Source organism: Ascaphus truei, chromosome 14 (genome assembly GCF_040206685.1).
Source record: "Ascaphus truei isolate aAscTru1 chromosome 14, aAscTru1.hap1, whole genome shotgun sequence".
Lineage (NCBI taxonomy): Eukaryota > Metazoa > Chordata > Amphibia > Anura > Ascaphidae > Ascaphus > Ascaphus truei.
Window position 1 is genome coordinate 7,186,092 of NC_134496.1, and position 22,276 is coordinate 7,208,367.

Genomic DNA, 22,276 nt, shown 5'->3' on the forward strand with positions numbered 1-22,276 from the left:
GGTAAGAAATGCTGCAAACGATTTCAAGTGTGTATAGCACCGGCTAATAGGGTCAAATGTTGATTTTCAGGAAGAAAAGAAAAACATCTAACATACTAGTAGTTTTGCATTTGAGAGAAACAATTATATTTGGTGGGTTGCAGATTTCTTCTTTGTTTCTAGAGGCCATTGCAAAGAACTATATTTCCAGCCACACTGGAAGCAAACGTACAGTATAGTATATATAGTACAGTATAGTATATATAGTATAGTATATATAGTACAGTACAGTGTCACATACAGTGCAAGTTTTAAACAAAGGTCCGTGTAGAACGTGGTATTTCTGACTGTAACTTGTGATTGTTTCAGGGAGTCAGAGAGAAATCTGTGCTTGGGAATTTTAAGGGGCCTGTTTGAGTCACCAAGGTGCAAAACTGGAGCAATAACAGTGCAATAAATTGCACCATATTTATGAAAGGGAAAAAAACCTGATTTATTTTCTTTAATAATTCTGGATCTGCTGTTGACTCCAGTTCTGTCCTAGTTTTGCAGCTGGGAGACCTTGATAAATAGACTAAGCCCTTCATCCAAAGCTACTAATACAAAACACATGAAGGATTATTCATTACACTGTGATAGTGCTGATCGGGGCACTATCCCACCATGAACTTCAATGGTTGTTTCCGTGCCGTAGTGTCCCGATCCCCACTGTCGCATTGAAAGGATGGACTCCTTCAGGTGATAATTGCAATGGATCTATTTATCTCTCTGGTTCCGTGCAGATTTCCGACACAAAGTCTCTGCCCACTCTGGGCGGACAGTTCAAGCAGTCCCTGGAGCAGCTGATGAGAATCCTGGGGAACTGCCAGCCTTATTTTATCCGCTGCATCAAACCCAATGACCTCAAGAAGCCGCTGGTACGTGCTTGTGTTTAACCTCTCACTGACTTCATGTCATGACCATAGTGTACATGCTAATACATGACCCTTGTACCCTTTACTCTTGCCTATTCCATTCAATAACCTGGGGGGTCTCAACTACAGTCATCAAGCACTCCCCCCTCCCTCCCCACCTCCAACAGGTCAAGGTTTTATGATATCCCAGCTTCAGCACAGGTGACGCAATCAGAGGCTCAGTCAAAGACTGCGTCACCTGTGCTGAAGCAGGGACTGATTGAGCCACCTGTGCTGAAGCAGGGACTGATTGAGCCACCTGTGCTGAAGCAGGGACTGATTGAGCCACCTGTGCTGAAGCTGGGATATTCTGAAAACCTGACCTGGAGGGGAAGGGGCGTGAGAACTGGAGTTGAGCGCCCCTGCAATATCTCGCCCAAATAAATACAGACACCTTGGTTGGGTACAAATGGCCCCAGGATTTTATTAAAACATAGACCGCAACCTCCTGGACCTGGTCCTCCAGTGACCCCCATCCAGTGACCCCACTTCTGCTCACCACCGCTGCCTGACCCAATGAGCACTCATGGTTCGTATTACTTAGGGCAGGGGAGCGCAAAAAATTTCGAGCTGCGCCCCCCTGCCTGCTCCCCCTCGCTTTCGCACCCACTCACCTTGCTCGGCGGCGTCAAATGACACTGTGGGGTTACGTGACGTCACGTGACCCAGTTACCATGGAGATGGCAGTGTGATGTCACTCCGCATGACATCGCGGTGTCATTTGACGCAGTGTTGCCTTGGCTACGCGTCACATCAACGCGTCTGAACCCCCGGTTGCAGAGGCCTCACGCGATCCCTCGGCATTTCATTTTAATGCCTCAGGGAAGGGCGTGGGGTCTCTGCAAGCTCCCGCGCCCCCCCTGACTTAGGGTCACTTTTAGGAGTACGCCCCTGCCCTCCGCAGCTGGCCCTGACCCAGCAGCGCGTCTTCTTGGACCCCTCACATTCCTCCAAATTAACCACCAGTCCGCCCCCCTCCATCGGTGATGAAGGTCGTAATACCAGCACCCACACCTTTTCCGTAGCCTTTGTCTTTTATTGTATTGTATGTCTTTATTTATATAGCGCCAAAAGTGTACTCAGCTAACAACACAAAAGAAAGTGCTTAGGCGCTACAAACCATAAAAATAAAAATACAACCAATATAGAAACTAGATAGAACATATAACAGTACACAATGTGTGCAGGGCAGCCAGGAACACTAGCAGAACAACACCAGAGAAAGCACAAAGAACATATACAGACCAGCGCCCAAAAAGTCCAATAGGTCCCTGTAACAGGGGACTTATCCCCGTTCACAAATGTGCCTCTAATCCAGCAGTGTGGTGGTTAACTATTGGTAGCAAATTAACTAACACCGCCTGCCTGATTAGAGGTGGTAGAAAAAGCCTGCCTTTGAGACAGGAAGTAACTCCTTAGCTCTGACTGAGAGCTGAACTTGGGAGAGAGAGCAGAGATTGTCTTTGACTCTCACAACAGTCTTAAGCCCTGCCAGAAGAAACAGCAGAGCTGCTTACAAGACACAGGGAAAACTTCTGAACCTGAATGCTGACACACCCTGAGGGAAGGGAGCTGAACCAGAGAAGATTTTCCCTCCAAGGAACAGATAAAACTTTCATTATTAAGAGACTGCTTATATCTGCTTATTTCATGCTATATGTTTTGGGGCTGCAAGACATGCTTGACTTGGGGAGTTGTGAATTAATTGCATGGTATTTTCACTAGAAATACTCCCAAGTGAATAGAAGCTTTCTCCCCCCCCTGTGTTTGGATGATTTCCTGATGAAAAAGGAAAAGGCACAATAAAGCCTATTATAATTTCACCTTATAAAAGCCTCCAATTGTGTACCTCTGTGAACGTCCGTCTACATTTGGTGTCAGAAGTGGGATAAGAGGTGTCCTTGTAGTTAAAAAGGACCAGAGATTTTTATGTGAATTTTTTTTTATGCTTTTTGCCTACAAACAGTCTGAGAAACTTAGAGAAACACCACTGAAACCACACTGCACTGAAACTTACAAAAACCCAGAAGAGACTGCTGAAGTAGCTAAACCTTATTTTGCCTATCACAAAGTGTAATATGGTCATTGAAATAGGGTTTTTTTCCTTTCAGCCATAGTCAGGGTTCAAGAAGTGAGTCAGCCCTTAAAAAAGGGATAGGTGTTTGTTGTTTTCAAAAGTTTCGCTGAAGCAGTGAATACAGATGGGGACCCACGAGTGGTACTGATTTTGCAAATAAAGGTTGCCACACCGCATAGGGCTACCAGCTGTGAATGGAGTATATGCAGAAAAGTGTGAAAATTGATACAAGACTGTGCTGAAGCAAGGGAATTTTTAGCAAACAAATGCTGAGTGTAAAATTGCCCTATAGGGGAAAAAGTGATTTCTGAACTGTGTAAAAGGTTTTTCAAAACCAATTGCTGAATGTTGAGTCACCCTGCCGGGAATGAAAGAAATAGTCCACTGCAAAGAATGTTTTTTTTCTGCAAGTAAAAAAGTCTGCCTATATATATTTTGGGAGCAAAAACAGACACCCAAAGTGTGAAGTGTGAATGCCATAATACCCAAAGATGAGACTGAAAATTACTGAACTCAGGCAGAAAACCAAATTCTGTTGCTGAAGCGGAGAGATTGTACCTAGCAAGTAAATGGTGTAGAGCAAATAGACTTTTTTTTTACCTAGCAACTGCACATCTTGTATACCTGATAAGAGAAAATGCATGCACAGCACTGCTGATATGAAAAAAAAAAAAATCCCAAGAAAGAAAAGTCTACAGAGATGCCTGTGAGAGCTACGACCTCTACAAGCAAAATATGCCCATCTGTAGGACTACCACAATTGGGGGTTCTAGCAAATACAGTGGCAACAGCTGCAATAGTGCCTCCTGAGGTCAGGAAGAAAATTACAGCTGATAGCCTAAAAATGGAGGACAAGATGCAGCGTTCCTGTAATGAACCCTACCCCACGGAAGAGTGGCCCTTCCAGTCTAATAAAAAGGAAGACATCTCTTACGGGGAACCCGAACCGAGTCAAACCACAAAACACCCCAAGAATGGTGGGGGTGCCTGAACTCGGCCCGATCAGAAAAGACCGCTCTCTTTGACGAATATGATCAGCAGGAGACAGAGCGGGAGCAGCAGATCACCCAATATTTCTGTCAGCTAAAGCAACTGCAAGAAAAGCCTTGCGTATATAATGAAGCCGCTAAAATTTCAAATGAAGATGGAGACCCCAATATCCCTGAAGGGACGGTGTCATCCAAATCAAAAAGGTGAAAAAAGAAAAGCAGTTCTTCACTTACCGTAGAAGGAACAGACACGTCCGCAGATCCTGTTGAGGAAAAGGGGGACCGAGTTGCCCTGCGGCCTAGAGAAAATGGAGAATTCGTCCCGCGGTTAACCGAATATCCAGAGGGCCCAAGGCAGAAGTCGTGTACCCCAAAGAAGTGTCTGTCCGGTGCCAACAGTAAGGAACCCTCAACCAATCATCCCAGGGAAGCGGAGCCGGAACCAGTGAGTGATGGTCCCTTGACCAGCCCTGAAGACGTCCTGAAAATTGCAAAGGCATGACTGTGATCTGCTCTGTGAAGAATTGGAAAGGGAGAGAAAAAATAATGCTGAGCTACAGAAGACTGTGCTCGCAATTTACTCTGCGGCCAAGACCAAATTGGAGGATCTCAAGACTGAGCTAGATACTGCAAAGGCTACTATTTCTGCTATGGATGAAAAGCAGAGCCAATCTGATAAAATGGTGGCTACGCTAAAGCGGAAGTATGAGGAGGCACTGAAGCAGATGACAGTCTTCCAGCAAGAGGTTCACACTCTTCGTATAGAGCTTGATGCCTCACATCATGAGACCAACAGCTGCCGCACAGACCTGGAAGTTTCCAGAAAGGAACTACACAGTCTCACTGAGGAGCTGGACATTGCTAAAGAAACTATTGGTAATCTTGATAGAGATCTCAAAGTCTCTCAGAAGGAGCTTCAGACCCTCAACCTAGAGAAGGAAGTCTCACGCCAGCAGAGTGTCATTCTCAAAGCAGATGTGCGTAAATGGAAGGAGGACTGCAAAGAAGCCCTGAAGAATACAGAGACTGAAAAAAGAGAAAATTCAAGATTAAAAAGAGAAAACTTAAAACTGAAAGAAGAAAATTTTCAGTTGACAGAAGAAGTCAAGGAAAAGTTTGAAGCAGAGCACCGACTGCAGAACCAACTGCAAGGTCTGCGTACACACCTCCAATATGCTGAGGAGAAGCAGCAAACGCTACAGGAAGAAAAACTGCAGGCTGCTAAAGAGGTACAAGCACTGCAGGAACGTCTGAATACCCAGTACGTCCCCACAGAGCAGTATGAGGAGCTAAAGGCCACGCTGCATGTCTTCAGAGCATCATTGGAAGCGGAGCTTCGATACCAGGTGACTCTGTATGAGAGGGAGCGTGAGAAGGCTCAGAAACTGGAGCAAGAGCTGGAGAGACAGAGAGACTGTTCCATTTCCTTGAGTCAGTACACCAAGGAGAAAACAGACGCAGCGGCAACCTTGACAACAAAAATTACAGAGCTCCAGAATATGAAGGAGACTCTGATACAGACTCAGAGGAAGCAAAGTGCGCAGATAGATTCCCTGAGAAGAGACTTGCAAGACGCACACAAACAGGTTGAGACTCTGCAGGCCAGTAACTTACAGATTCCTCCAATACGGAAAAAGGTATTGGCTCTGCCCAAGCACCAGTATCCCACAGTAACTAATGCCCATGAGGACAAGGGTACAGTGAGAGTTGGGGACTCCACGCAACTTCAAAACAAAATTACGAAGTTTGAGCCACCTAAGAAAGCACTAGCAAAACCTACAGCTGCCCAACAGGCAACAAACAGAATCAAAGCCAGAAGAATCCTTAGCTGAGGAAGCTGAAAAAATAGGACGTTCTCTGGAAAAGGAGGTGGAGGTGCAACTCAGTCCCAAAGAAGCTGAACTGGCGACTCCGTGGTGTGGAGAAACTGCAGAAAGACCTCTTCAAGAGCAGAAAACTCTAAGGGCTAGTCCTAGCTGCTCTACAACTGTTGCCATACACTTTGTCTACAAAAAGAGGAGTGCCCGACGCAACAGAAATCTCATGACAGCGCACGCGATAAAAAGACTTTACGTGGAAAAAGTCCTCCTCGAGTGACTGAGGAGTGCTGATCTCAAGCACCTTCGGGAGGAGACAAAAATAAACTGGAGAAAGGGCTCCAATCCCAGCGGGACAGAGGGTTCTCCTCCTCCATCCACTCTCATTCAAGTCACAGAAAGATCTCGAATGAGAGTGGAAGGATGGGCTTTGGCCGTGGTAAGCCCGAGCTTCCCACAAACAGGATAGGTATGTAACAGGGGACTTATCCCTGTTCACAAATGTGCCTCTAATCCAGCAGTGTGGTGGTTAACTACTGGTAGCAAATTAACTAACACCACCTGCCTGATTAGAGGTGGTCGAAAAACCTTGCCTTTGAGACAGGAAGTAACTCCTTAGCTCTGACTGAGAGCTGAACTTGGGAGAGAGAGCAGAGATTGTCTATGACTCTCACAACAGTCTTAAGCCCTGCCAGAAGAAACAGCAGAGCTGCTTACAAGATACAGGGGAAACTTCTGAACCTGAATGCTGACACACCCTGAGGGAAGGGAGCTGAACCAGAGAAGATTTTCCCTCCAAGGAACAGATAAGACTTTCATTATTAAGAGACTGCTTATATCTGCTTGATCACCATTTTTTGGTTCACCATGATAAAAATCCCAAAGGCCTTGTTTGTCAACCTATTGAATTGTGTACACCGAATTGGCGAGGTGGAGATAAGTTTAACACATCAATAGACGAGAGGCCTTTTAGATATATGAACTTAAAACTCTTTCTCCTAACGGGCTTAATATTGATTTTGAGCTGGGTTCCTTTTTTGGTAACTGAAGTACCGGTATTATTAATATATATGAAACTTTGTGACTTAATATAGGTTATAAATAGTAGTATGTGTTGATTCAAGTAAATTGGGTAATATTATACCTGTCTGTTGCCAGTCCAACTAGTGCTCATTTGGAATCTTTGAGGGATTGAATTATTGGATTAGAAACACCGTGGGAGTTTTGAATGATACTTGGCCAATTTTTGGTATTCCAAAAAAAAATTTTGTATTTATATTGTATAAAGTTAAGCACTTTGTTGAGATATCATAATGGTATGTGGTCATTTATTTTATGTTATGTAATGTTTATGTATGTCTGTCAGGTTGTGCGAGTTATGTGAGCATAGTGATTTGATACTAATGACATGTAGGCGATATCGCTTTAAATTGCTAATTAATTTTTAATTGGATAGGGTATATTAGTGTGTCATGAGGTATCTGTTTGTAGCCCCTGAGGAAGTAGATTCACATCTACGAAACGCGTAGGGCAGGTGACACAGTCACTCTGAGTTTGGCATTGAACTTTTATGTTGGACATTTGGTCTAGAGCTTTCAAGTTCTGGTAGCTCCCGGCAATCAGACCGCAGCCCCTGTCCCTTTAAGTGTACGGGCACACTCACGCGCAGGCGCACTAAGACAGCCTGTGAACCAGGAGGAGGAAGTGAGGGGAGCCGGCCACACGTGCTGTTGCGCTGTGCACCCTGAAGACCAGCCTCTATCACCGGCACTGTTCCTGTTTACCTCTGAAGGGATTTTCGGGCGTGAGTACAGGCGGAGCAGAGCTCAAACTCTGCAAGGATTACCTCCTGCGCTGAGAGGACTCTGTTATTCCATCGCATGTTTTCACCCTGCTTTTTGTAAGTAGGGCTCTGATTTTTCCACCACCGGATGACCAGCTGTTCTCATATTATTTCAGTGCTTATTTTATGGCATAGTCCTAGTTTTAATAAATTGTTTATACTATAATTGTCACTAGGAGTGTCACTGTTTATGTTTTTTAGTGTAGTACTGTTTTACCCTGCAGTGTTACGCTATGATTTGTGTTTGTTTTTCTTTTTCTCGTTTCATGGCCTGTCAAGCATGTGTGCAGATTTCTTGAGGATCACAGGACTTTCCATTTGAACTTTTGGCGCCAGGTTTTTTTCTTTTTCAGGTCCCAAATAGAGTCCAAACAAATGAAGGGGGAGAGAATCCAAATGGTCCAATCACTGAAAGATCTCAAATCCGGGGGTCCGTGACATAGGGACAGAAACAAAAAGAAAATAATAGTGTAATACGTAATATTAAAATTGAACAAATAACATAGAACACATAACAAGAGACATAACACTAAACAAACAAGCTGAAAATAAAATAACTATTTAATAAAACAAACGGAGCCTGCTGCAGCGCGTCATCAAGGGGTTAAAACCCAAAACCCTACTTACAGCAGGACTGGAATAACACGCGTGTGTGACCAAGTAAGACAGACGCCGGTAGCAGTAAGGGTCCTCGTGGGCTCCCCAATGTGTGGTATTCAGTGCTTCGGTGCAAAAATGACACAATCATGTCCCGAGGAAGGTGTCATTTTGCACCGAAACGTTGATTCTCTAATACATTTTCTTTTGTAGGTTAAAACTGGAGTGCTATCTGATTTTGGCTATCTTTGTGGTTTGCTCACCATAAAAAACTAAATGTCTCGCTTCCTTGGCAAAGTCGTGTTGCCGCTGTTTTAACGTCTGTGATTGGTATTCCAATGAATTTCCAATGCTGAAAATGTGTCTCGCTGGGAGGTGAAAATGGCCACCAGGACAACGCAGGTTGCCATGGTAACAGCCGATGCAATGAAATATAAAACAGATGAATACTCAGCACAAATGTAGATTTCGGGAAAAATATTAGTAGAAATAGATCAGCACAACGTGAACTATCAGTGACATTTTGAGGGGGGGTGGGGTGGGGTGACTGTTGCTTTAACAGTGCAGTGAGCATTGTCTAATTGATAAATGCTGTGAGATCCCTGAAATCCGGGGCTCATGTGTATTGAGTAAACTTAGGGTTATCAGATGGCTTCTGCAAAAATACTGGACACAATGGGGAAAGGCACAAACACACATACCTCCGCTCCACGCTGTTTCCTCCTCTCCTTGGCCCCACCCCAGGATCCTGACACCACCTCCAGGTTGGCTGCATTACCAGCAGCCACCAATAAGGACGGAGGAAGCTGCCTAGCCCCCTAGGAGCAGCTCTGCTCTCTCTCTGTTCGGGGAAATCCCGCAGCCCCTCAAACTGGTCAGGTCACTATATCCATACATGCCCAGAGAGGTAATACCGGTATACACATTCACACCCAGAGAGGTAATACCGGTATACACATACACGCCCAGAGAGGTAATACCGGTATACACATACACGCCCAGAGAGGTAATACCGGTATACACATACACGTCCAGAGAGGTAATACCGGTATACACATACACGCCCAGAGAGGTAATACCGGTATACACATACATATCTAGAGAGGTAATACCGGTATACAAATACACGCCCAGAGAGGTAATACCGGTATACACATACACGCCCAGAGCTGTAATATTGGTATACACATACACACCCAGAGAGGTAATACCGGTATACACATACACACCCAGAGAGGTAATACCGGTATACACATACACACCCAGAGAGGTAATACCGGTATACACATACACACCCAGAGAGGTAATACCGGTATACACATACACGCCCAGAGAGGTAATACCGGTATACACATACACGCCCAGAGAAGTAATACCGGTATACACATACACACCCAGAGAGGTAATACCGGTATACACATACACACCCAGAGAGGTAATACCGGTATACACATACACGCCCAGAGAGGTAATACCGGTGTACACATACACGCCTAGAGAGGTAATACCGGTGTACACATACACTCCCAGAGAGGTAATACCGGTATACACATACACACCCAGAGAGGTAATACCGGTATACACATACACGCCCAGAGAGGTAATACCGGTATACACATACACGCCCAGAGAGGTAATACCGGTGTACACATACACGCCTAGAGAGGTAATACCGGTGTACACATACACTCCCAGAGAGGTAATACCGGTATACACATACACACCCAGAGAGGTAATACCGGTATACACATACACGCCCAGAGAGGTAATACCGGTATACACATTCACACCCAGAGAGGTAATACCGGTATACGCATACACACCCAGAGAGGTAATACCGGTGTACACATACACGCCCAGAGAGGTTATACCGGTATACACATACACACCCAGAGAGGTAATACCGGTATACACATACACACCCAGAGAGGTAATACCGGTATACACATACACGCCCAGAGAGGTTATACCGGTATACACATACACGCCCAGAGCTGTAATAACGGTATACACATACACACCCAAAGAGGTAATACCGGTATACACATACACACCCAGAGAGGTAATACCGGTATACACATACACACCCAGAGAGGTAATACCGGTATACACATACACACCCAGAGAGGTAATACCGGTATACACATACACGCCCAGAGAGGTAATACCGGTGTACACATACACGCCTAGAGAGGTAATACCGGTGTACACATACACTCCCAGAGAGGTAATACCGGTATACACATACACACCCAGAGAGGTAATACCGGTATACACATACACGCCCAGAGAGGTAATACCGGTATACACATTCACACCCAGAGAGGTAATACCGGTATACGCATACACACCCAGAGAGGTAATACCGGTGTACACATACACGCCCAGAGAGGTTATACCGGTATACACATACACACCCAGAGAGGTAATACCGGTATACACATACACACCCAGAGAGGTAATACCGGTATACACATACACGCCCAGAGAGGTTATACCGGTATACACATACACGCCCAGAGAGGTAATACCGGTATACACATACACGCCCAGAGAGGTAATACCGGTATACACATACATGCCCAGAGAGGTAATACCGGTACACACATACACGTCCAGAGAGTTAATTCCGTTATACACATACACGCCCAGAGAGGTAATACCGGTATACACATACATGCCCAGAGAGGTAATACCGGTATACACATACACGCCCAGAGAGGTAATACCGGTATACACATACACGCCCAGAGAGGTAATACCGGTATACACATACATGCCCAGAGAGGTAATACCGGTTTACACATACATGCTCAGAGAGGTAATTCCGTTATACACATACACGCCCAGAGAGGTAATACTGGTATACACATACATGCCCAGAGAGGTAATACCGGTATACAAATACATGCCCAGAGAGGTAATACCGGTATACACATACACGCCCAGAGAGGTAATACCGGTATACACATACATGCCCAGAGAGGTAATACCGGTATACACATACATGCCCAGAGAGGTAATACCGGTATACACATACACGCCCAGAGAGGTAAAACCGGTATACACATACACGCCCAGAGAGGTAATACCGGTATACACATACACGCCCAGAGAGGTAATACCGGTATACACATACACACCCAGAGAGGTAATACCGGTATACACATACACACCCAGGGAGGTAATACCGGTATACACATACACGCTCAGAGAGGTAATACCGGTGTACACATACACGCCTAGAGAGGTAATACCGGTGTACACATACACGCCCAGAGAGGTTATACCGGTATACACATACACGCCCAGAGAGGTAATACCGGTATACACATACACGCCCAGAGAGGTAATACCGGTATACACATACACGCCCAGAGAGGTAATACCGGTATACACATACATGCCCAGAGAGGTAATACCGGTTTACACATACATGCTCAGAGAGGTAATTCCGTTATACACATACACGCCCAGAGAGGTAATACCGGTATACACATACATGCCCAGAGAGGTAATACCGGTATACACATACATGCCCAGAGAGGTAATACCGGTATACACATACACGCCCAGAGAGGTAATACCGGTATACACATACATGCCCAGAGAGGTAATACCGGTATACACATACATGCCCAGAGAGGTAATACCGGTATACACATACACGCCCAGAGAGGTAAAACCGGTATACACATACACGCCCAGAGAGGTAATACCGGTATACACATACACACCCAGAGAGGTAAAACCGGTATACACATACACGCCCAGAGAGGTAATACCGGTATACACATACACGCCCAGAGAGGTAATACCGGTATACACATACATGTCCAGTATCATCTCTCATTTTGTACTGGACAGAGTGTCCAAATACAGGACAGTCTGGTTCAATACTGAACACCTGGCAACCCTAAATGTGTACACTCTGGTTGTGACCTGTGCTGTGTAAGCTTTGTGCACTCAAGGACATTCCCATACAGTGCACATTCTCTGTGCCTGGACCATGTGCACTGGGGGGTCCCATGTGGCTTTCTTGCTCAGTTGGTGTCCCTGTCTTTCCGTAGCTGTTTGATCGGGAACTATGTATCCGGCAGCTGCAATACTCTGGAATGATGGAGACGATACGAATCCGGAAGGCAGGATATCCAATCCGATACAGCTTCACTGAATTCTACCATCGATATCGGGTGCTGCTACCAATGGCGTCTCCCAACCGCAACAAGGTGGGAGGAAGGATATTTACTCCCCCCCCCTCCCCCCCCCCCCCAGCGCGCACAGCTCTCCAGAAACGGCGCTACAGTTACAGGGTTCCTGCAGTAGAGGGATTCTCACACTGTGGGCCTCTATCCTGCAGTCTGTGCTCTTTCTGAGTTACATTGCATGCTGTGTATTTAAATTTGTGTAACCCTTTAGCTGCCAGATGGGCCAGCAAACACATTGCAGTTTTCTTGACTCCGCTATGCATTAGAAAGGTCTCTCTATGTCTGCAGGAGGATCCTCTCGCTTGCTGTATCGATATTATTAAGGCCTTGATTGGAAAAGATGATGACTGGAAGGTCGGAAAAACTAAACTCTTCCTAAAGGTAAAACTAACATGGTAGAGTTATATAGCATAGCCAAAACATCTCTGCATTTCCAAACCTTTGTTTTTATGTGTATTGGATCCACAGCTTTATTTATAAGCAATTTCATACGATCTATATTTGCTTAGCTGTGGAACTCCAGTATACGCCGTGCACCTTCTCTCCCCTCCTTTCAGTCAAACCTTAAAACTCGCCTCTTAAATTCCAAACCTGGACTCATAGCTCTTGTCCCACACCCACAGTCACTCCTACCAACCACTGTGCCCAAGCACTGCCATCTACTGCACTTATTCCCTCACCTGCTGTCTCTGTAACTTCTCCCAACATACCACTTAGATTGTAAGCTCTCCGGGGCAGGGATTTCCTTTAGTATTTTCTGACTGTTTCTTGCACTTATCGTATTACAATATCCCTGTGCTGTATTGTCTCTTAGTAAAGTGCTGGGTATACTGTGGGCACTATATAAATAAAAACAACTATTAAAAGGATGAGATAAATGAGATATGATGTTGTGTTCTATCATTTGCCGTTTCTTTGCACAGGATAATCATGACACCAAACTGGAGGTGGAACGTGAGAAAGCCCTCATCTCCAAAGCCGTTCTGATCCAGAAGGTTATGCGAGGGTTTAAGGACCGGTGGGTTATGTATATCAAATACCCAATGTCGTTTTCAGAATAGAGTTGTGTCTCCTTTTATTGTTCTAACAAAACACAGAACCCCAGCAAGCTCTTTTTGGGAACCCCTGAGCCCCCACAAAATATATATATATGTATTTATGTATATGTGTCAAAATGGAGTGCTATTGAGCGTGGCATATGTCTCCTTTACTGTTCTACCTAATAAGGTTTTGATTTCCATGGTAAATCTGTATAAATAAATACAAATATGTTGATAAATATATTGCTGATTGAAGATGCTGCGTTTTAGTGTTAGTTCACATGATTTAACTGGGATTATCGCTTGTGTTAGGTCCTCTTTGAATGCCCAATCTTATATAGCTGGCCCAAAAAAGCCTTTTTAACAATTAACTTGGCTTTCTCAAACGCATCTAACCATGATAAAAGCAAGGATTTTACTGCTTTGTTTCCTTGAAAATTAATTACAAATGGGGCCCTCTTTGTTTTCTGTACCCTTAGCCCACTGTGTCCTTATCAGAGAGCCAATAATGAGGGGTGAAAGAGGGGGGGGGGCTGCCTGGGCAAACTCTTGTGTGCTGTTAAATCGGACCAAAGGGAGCAACTAGAGGAAATCACCCCCCCACCCAAGTCTCATCTCACCGTGTTTAAAACTAACGTAAAAAGGTTATAAAATACTTATAGCTGTGAGATTTTGGTAAAACGGCTGCAATACTCTAGATGTGACCCCTTAAACACGTCACTGCCGCTAGCACACTAGGGGGAATCGCCCCTTTAAATGTCTGCCCCGTTTTCTGTTGCAGGAAACGTTTCCTGAGACAGAGACAGGCCGCAGTGAAACTTCAAGCAACCTGGAGGGGTTACCACGGCAGGAAGACCTATGCAAAAGTAACCTCCTCTGCCTCCCACCTGTTATATATCTCTTGCATTGTTCCGTTCTGAGTATGAGTACTTCAGGGTGCACGGATGTTGGAGTCCCCCAAAATCATTCGCCGCTTTTGCCAGGCACGGATGACCCGAGTCGGGGATCTCCTGGACCACGAACGGTCGGAATGGGTGAAACCTGAGGTGATCATGCGCCTCATGGGCTACACCACCCCACGAATTCCAGACCGTTTGCTCCAAGAGATCAAAGACGCCATGTCCCCCGACTCGCGCACCTTCCTAGAGGGGTTACTGCAGACCGGAGTGCCACGTCCACTTTCTAACCCCCCGCCTCCGGCTGTATGCGTGGGCCCAAAACCCCGCCAACCCCCTCAGGTTCCTCCTGTCCCCAGCCTAAGCAGCCTATGTGTCGTCTAAATTTAGCATAGGTTGAACTTGATGGCCGCATGTCTTTCTTCAACCTCATCTACTATGTAACTATGTAACCAATTATTTCCCTTATCCCAGATGCGACATGGTTTCCAGAGGCTGCAGGCTTTGGTGCGAGGCCGGCAGCTCTGTGAGCAATATCAGAGGTCACGGAAGGTCATTACCCAACTGCAAGCGCAGAGCCGGGGATATCTGCTGCGGAAGAGGGTGGCACAGCAGAAGAAGGCTGTGCTGGTGCTGCAAACTTTTACCAGGGGCATGCTGGCCCGCAAGCGATATCAGGGGATAAAGAGACGGGTAAGGACGGTCACCAGTAAAGCCGACCTGAGATGGGGTTCTGTCATCATTATTATGCGTTCTGTGTCCTTAAGCTCTCTCCTTAATGGCAGGAGTGCATGACCCGGCAGGAGATGGAGCAGGCAGAGAAGCGCAAGATGATGCAGCAAGATTTGTTAAAGCAACAAGAGAAGGACAACTTGGAGATGGTGGAACGAGTGTTTGGTTTCTTACCTTCTGTGGTAGGTACTGCAGCAGTACGAGAGGGGCACAGGGCAGTCATAAGGATAAGAGGACTTGGTCGGCAGAGTTGTGACAGTAGCTGTGTGGTCGGGGGTCTGACTTGTGCCTGCGGGCTGTGTTTCTTCGGCAGCTTTTGGATGAGATTGATCTGGACACGATTCCCATGGACCTTGCACCGGAGAAGGACATGGATCACCTGGCGGAATTCACCTTCCCCAAGTTTGCTGCCACCTACTTCCAGGGCTCTGCCACGGACACGCACACACGAAAGCCACTGCACCAGCCTCTGCTGTACCACGAAGACCACGGCGATGTTGTTGTAAGTCCTATTCCTCTCTGCACAACCACAAGTGGCTTATAATTCCAACACGCCTAGGAAAATAGGTCCTCATAGGGGTTGCTCTGCTTCCTTAGTGTAAGATCCTGGTACAACTAACAACCTTTAAAATACTCTCTGTGTTTTCCAACCCTCTGCTCGGGACACCGGAGCCAAGGTGGATAAGCAGAGAATTACGCAGCACATATGGGCTCTATCTAGCAAAAGCAAAATGTTGCGTAAAGCCGTTATTGTGGCAACATTGGCTAATTATGAGACGTATTCATTAATACAGAGATAATGGGAGTTTCTGTGCAGTAATGCCCTGGTCGCACTATCACAGTTTAATGTTTAACTCAAAGTGTCCCATAAGGGCCCAAAAAAAAAAGATATTTGATGGCTCCAGGAAACAGAGGAATCAGATCAGCCACTGGATCGGTTCCGTGTCTGTATTTGAACTTGTTTGGAAATACAAAGTGATGATGCTCTGGGTGTGAAAATATATGTGTAGTGATACTCCAGACTCCATAGGACCGGCGTGGCACAGGGGGCATCCACCACAAGCTAAAGTGTGTTAGTGTGTGTGCACATTGTGCATTTGGGGTATTGTGCTGTGTGTGTGTGTGGGGGGGGGGGGTTGTAGGGTATTGTGCTTTGGGGGGGATTGTGGAGTATTGTGCTGTGGGGGGGGGGGGGGATTGTGGGGTATTGTGCTGTGGGGGGGATTGTAGGGTATTGTGCTGTGGGGGGGGATTGTGGGGTATTGTGCTGTGGGGGGGATTGTAGGGTATTGTGCTGTGGGGGGGGATTGTGGGGTATTGTGCTGTGGGTGAGGGTTTGTTGGATGAAAAATGGCATACGTTAATTGGTTAGTGCCCACCACTCTCTCCTGAACTCTCAAGTGTGCCCTTGGGCACAAAAAGGTTGGGGACCCCTACTTAGTGTCCCTTCTCATCCTCACTTTAGGCTTCGCTGGCTGTTTGGAAGATTATCCTGCGTTTCATGGGGGAGATCCCCGAACCAGCTTTATACGCCCCGAGCTTCAGCAGCCAAAGCAGCTCTGTGATCACGCAAATCTACGACACCCTGAGCCGGAAAAATAACCTGCGGCCGGGGATAAGGGGCGATCCGCAGGGGGTAAGCGGAACGCGTTAATACCGAGATATTACAGGTGTTGAGCGAGGAGGAAGTCATGGAGGTTTCAACGTGGAGCATTGTAAAGGATGGGAAAGAATACATGTTATAAAAGAGAACGGAAAATAGAGGAATATTAACCCTTTCACTGCCAGGAAGTCAGCATCGCAGTGCGTTTGGAGACCCTTCGGGCAATGGAATAGCAGCTTTTACCAGTCCCTCCTAAGAGCAAAGTATACTAACGGCAGTGACACATTTAAGGGGTTACATCTGCGTCATTGATTAACTTTTTTTTTTTTTTACCCCAATCTGATGCCACTAAGTGAGTATAAGTGTCCCAATTATTCCATTTAGATCGTAAGCTCTGTGGGGCAGACCTCCCTAATTCCCATTCTTTACCAGCCTGTGGAGCACACTTCTGAACCTTTGTAGACAATCTCCTGCTAATTCTGCAAAGTGCTGCGTACATTTGTGGTGCTATATAAGTAGAAATACACATATATACAGACATAGGTCATTCTTAAAATGTAGTTTGTAAACATGGTGAGCGGAGACTTGGGAGGGATTCGATTTCCTCTGGCTTTGTCTGATATCGCCGTGGATTCAACATGAGTTTGCACAGTACCTCCTTGTTCCCCCTCCCCTTATCTTTATCGACTCTGATAAGGACGGGGTCAAGAAAACATTTAATAGATAAACACTTCTCATTCAGAAGTAATGCAATATGTCCTCAAGGGCCACCAACAGGTCAGGTTTTAAGGATATCCCTGCTTCAGCACAGGTGGCTCAATCTGTGGCTCAATCATAATGACTGAGCCGCCTGTGCTGAAGCAGGGATATCCCTAATACCTGACCTGCCGGTGGCCCTTCAGGACCGGAGTTGGCCGCCACGGCAATATGGGATTAATTTCCCGGTTAACAAAAGAAGTCAAATAAACAAACTAAGCTGGATGGAAGTGGTCGGTTTAAGGAGATATGGGTACATGGTTTAGGGAAGGTGGGTTTTTAGCCGGCTTCGTGGGGTTGCACCTTAACACGAGAATACCTGTGTTTTTCTGCAGTCACAAAGAGCCAACATGAAGGGGAAAAACTCCAGGGAAATCTCCTCCATGAAACTGACACGATCCTCAAAATTATCAGGACAGGTAAGAGAGGGAAATGAGGTCTATTCTCTGCGCCGCTTCATACGGTGCCGCCGACACAGAAACCCGCGGTATAACTGCAACCCTCCCACCCGCCTCTACAGGAGCTCACGTCAGATTAGCTACATACACGGCAGTGCTCAGTCTCTCAGGCCTGTGCAGGGTGGGTGTAACTACGTATATACACGGCAGTGCTCAGTCTCTCAGGCCTGTGCAGGGTGGGTGTAACTACGTATATACACTGCAGTGCTCAGTCTCTCAGGCCTGTGCAGGGTGGGTGTAACTACGTATATACACGGCAGTGCTCAGTCTCTCAGGCCTGTGCAGGGTGGGTGTAACTACGTATATACACTGCAGTGCTCAGTCTCTCAGGTATGTGCAGGGTGGGTGTAACTACGTATATACACGGCAGTGCTCAGTCTCTCAGGCCTGTGCAGGGTGGGTGTAACTACGTATATACACTGCAGTGCTCAGTCTCTCAGGCCTGTGCTGGGTGGGTGTAACTACGTATATACACTGCAGTGCTCAGTCTCTCAGGCCTGTGCAGGGTGGGTGTAACTACGTATATACACGGCAGTGCTCAGTCTCTCAGGCCTGTGCAGGGTGGGTGTAACTACGTATATACACTGCAGTGCTCAGTCTCTCAGGCCTGTGCAGGGTGGGTGTAACTACGTATATACACTGCAGTGCTCAGTCTCTCAGGCCTGTGCAGGGTGGGTGTAACTACGTATATACACGGCAGTGCTCAGTCTCTCAGGCCTGTGCAGGGTGGGTGTAACTACGTATATACACTGCAGTGCTCAGTCTCTCAGGTCTGTGCAGGGTGCTGGGTGGGCGTGGGTGTAACTACGTATATACACTGCAGTGCTTAGTCTCTCAGGTCTGTGCAGGGTGCTGGGTGGGCGTGGGTGTAACTACGTATATACACTGTAGTGCTCAGTCTCTCAGGTCTGTGCAGGGTGCTGGGTGGGCGTGGGTGTAACTACGTACATACACTGCAGTGCTCCGACTCTCAGGCCTGTGCAGGGTGCTGGGTGGGCGTGGGTGTAACTACGTACATACACTGCAGTGCTCCAACTCTCAGGTCTGTGCAGGGTGCTGGGTAGGTGCAGGCTGGGCTCAGTCTCTCAGGCCTGTGCAGGGTGCTGGGTAGGTGCAGGCTGGGCTCAGTCTCTCAGGCCTGTGCAGGGTGCTGGGTGCAGGCTGGACTCAGTCTCTCAGGTCTGTGCTGGGTGCTGGGTGGGTGCAGGCTGGGCTCAGTCTCTCAGGCCTGTGCAGGGTGCTGGGTAGGTGTAGGCTGGGCTCAGTCTCTCAGGTCTGTGCAGGGTGCTGGGTAGGTGTAGGCTGGGCTCAGTCTCTCAGGCCTGAGCAGGGTGCTGGGTAGGTGCAGGTTGGGCTCAGTCTCAGGCCTGTGCAGGGTGCTGGGTAGGTGCAGGCTGGGCTCAGTCTCTCAGGCCTGTGCAGGGTGCTGGGTAGGTGCAGGCTGGGCTCAGTCTCTCAGGCCTGTGCAGGGTGCTGGGTAGGTGCAGGCTGGGCTCAGTCTCTCAGGCCTGTGCAGGGTGCTGGGTAGTTGCAGGCTGGGCTCAGTCTCTCAGGCCTGTGCAGGGTGCTGGGTAGGTGCAGGCTGGGCTCAGTCTCTCAGGCCTGTGCAGGGTGCTGGGTGCAGGCTGGGCTCAGTCTCTCAGGTCTGTGCTGGGTGCTGGGTGGGTGCAGGCTGGGCTCAGTCTCTCAGGCCTGAGCAGGGTGCTGGGTGCAGGCTGGGCTCAGTCTCTCAGGCCTGTGCAGGGTGCTGGGTAGGTGCAGGCTGGGCTCAGTCTCTCAGGCCTGTGCAGGGTGCTGGGTAGGTGCAGGCTGGGCTCAGTGTCTCAGGCCTGTGCAGGGTGCTGGGTAGGTGTAGACTGGGCTCAGTCTCTCAGGCCCGAGCAGGGTGCTGGGTAGGTGCAGGCTGGGCTCAGTCTCAGGCCTGTGCAGGGTGCTGGGTAGGTGCAGGCTGGGCTCAGTCTCTCAGGCCTGTGCAGGGTGCTGGGTAGGTGCAGGCTGGGCTCAGTCTCTCAGGCCTGTGCAGGGTGCTGGGTAGGTGCAGGCTGGGCTCAGTCTCAGGCCTGTGCAGGGTGCTGGGTAGGTGCAGGCTGGGCTCAGTCTCTCAGGCCTGTGCAGGGTGCTGGGTAGGTGCAGGCTGGGCTCAGTCTCTCAGGCCTGAGCAGGGTGCTGGGTAGGTGCAGGCTGGGCTCAGTCTCTCAGGTCTGAGCAGGGTGCTGGGTAGGTGCAGGCTGGGCTCAGTCTCAGGCCTGTGCAGGGTGCTGGGTAGGTGCAGGCTGGGCTCAGTCTCTCAGGCTTGTGCAGGGTGCTGGGTAGGTGCAGGCTGGGCTCAGTCTCAGGCCTGTGCAGGGTGCTGGGTAGGTGCAGGCTGGGCTCAGTCTCTCAGGCCTGTGCAGGGTGCTGGGTAGCTGCAGGCTGGGCGTGGGTAGAAGTATATAGAGAAAGATGGACGCATGGAACTATTATAAAACAAAAGGTGCTTTATTGACAGCCGTCTCAAACACTTCACAGATATAGACACCCCCTTGTACCGTGACAGAAACTTGTGACAAGCAATAATACATGAGACTTCAACCCCTGATAGTTTCCAGTCTTATATAGGGGAGGTGCAGGATTTGAGTGCCCACGCAAAGGATAGAGTGGGAACCGCTTGCTGGGAGGTTATGATGCAATGAGATCCTGCAGGAGGGGCAGGTTCAATGTGAGCGCAGGCTGCAGTACAGGCAACCCTATGAGGACAGTGGCGGTCAGGCTGTGTTAGGGGCAACCCTATGAGGACAGTGGCGGTCAGGCTGTGGTAGTGGCAACCTTAGCCGGGCAGTGGCGGTCAGGCTGTGGTACAGACAACCCTATGAGGACAGTGGCGGTCAGGCTGTGGTACAGACAACCCTATGAGGACAGTGGCGGTCAGGCTGTGGTAGGGGCAACCCTATGAGGACAGTGGCGGTCAGGCTGTGGTACAGACAACCCTATGAGGACAGTGGCGGTCAGGCTGTGGTACAGACAACCCTATGAGGACAGGACCATTGGCATCCCTCTCCCACAAACTTAGGTTTCCAACAGGCGGAATGGGACATTCGGCTGCGACCATGTGCTCCACCGCATCTCGCCACTGGACATTTGGCTATGACCCTGACACCATCTTTAAATGTCCCATGCTGTGCATCGGCCGCTCACGTCAATGTCCCAGGCCCCGGATGCTCCTACGTGTCATCCTTTAAAGGGACATTTACAGGAGGCCGCCTGGTACATTGACATGAGCGGCGGCCGTGCACTATGGGACATTTAAACATGGTGTCGGGACCGGAGCACGCATGGACAAATTTCAAGTGACGAGGTGCCCTGCAGGGAGATTTGGTGGCTGCGGAGCGCAAGGGGCGGTTTGGTCACTGCCTATGTATCGCGTCTATCCACAACTGCAGTTGACTATCAACCTCCCCCCCCTTTTTTTTTTGCTCTTGCAGCCTCTGCCTGTCAGCGTTATTCAGTTGCATGCCTATCTGCTCGGAAGACTGGCAGTGTCTGTGTTATAGACACAGTGTATCTATTCCTGCTCTATTCACATAGTCTGCGGGTTGTTATAGCAACCTCTCAGCTCTCTTATGTTAGAATGGGCTATTCTGTCTTCCCCCGTCTTGCTCACAGTTGGTTTAGTCCCATCACCTTTCTTGTGTGACACTTGCTCCTCGCTTCCTTTTCCTCCCAGGACAGAGTGAGTACCTGCCATGCTCATACCCCTGGCAAGGCCTTTCTGTTTTTACCACAAGTCATTCCTTTGATACAAGCACTCCTCATAGAGAAGCACTCTCTACTACACCACTACACCTACAAGAACCCTTTGTTTCTCTACTTCTGCAATAAAGATAGAAAAGACAAACAGGACTTGTTGTTCTTTGGAAGAGGGAAGGCATGAGTTAAGCTATCTGGGTCCATTCACATCCTACACGTGACCCTGGTTCCAGAATAGTAAAAACGGAGACCGTGTGCTTGAGGTAAACACGAAAGCTGCTGTGACACAGCTTTTGGAAACAGGTACTGGATGAGCAGACTGCTTACACTGCTACACAGAGTCATCAACCTCTACACAGCAAATAAACACCAGTCTCACACAACCACAGTACAAGCATACTGCTCCACACGGCTACACAGAGCCATCAGCCTCTATAAAGCAAACAAGCAACATCTTTATTTTATGCAAAAAACAAGCAGCAGTTTTAAACAGCACAGAAAAAAAAACAGCAGCACTGCCAGCAGACCTGTGCATTACACACAGTACTTTTACTGACTTTCTGTTTGAGTCCACCCTCTGCACAGCTACACAGTGAGGAGCT

The 22,276-nt window shown here is 47.9% G+C and overlaps 1 protein-coding gene across 6 annotated transcripts in view; it reads left to right on the forward strand.

Annotated features, from left to right (window-relative positions):
• MYO7B (myosin VIIB) overlaps positions 1–22,276 on the forward strand; it is a 234,965-nt gene that overhangs the window by 83,388 nt on the left and 129,301 nt on the right. For all 6 annotated transcript variants that reach the window (XM_075569626.1, XM_075569627.1, XM_075569629.1 and 3 more), the window contains 10 exons: positions 762–896; positions 12,326–12,484; positions 12,752–12,844; positions 13,387–13,481; positions 14,285–14,369; positions 14,874–15,092; positions 15,185–15,313; positions 15,445–15,633; positions 16,597–16,767; positions 17,826–17,909. In XM_075569626.1, the coding sequence (XP_075425741.1) occupies positions 762–896; positions 12,326–12,484; positions 12,752–12,844; positions 13,387–13,481; positions 14,285–14,369; positions 14,874–15,092; positions 15,185–15,313; positions 15,445–15,633; positions 16,597–16,767; positions 17,826–17,909 (1,359 nt within the window). The remainder of the gene's footprint in view (positions 1–761; positions 897–12,325; positions 12,485–12,751; positions 12,845–13,386; positions 13,482–14,284; positions 14,370–14,873; positions 15,093–15,184; positions 15,314–15,444; positions 15,634–16,596; positions 16,768–17,825; positions 17,910–22,276) is intronic.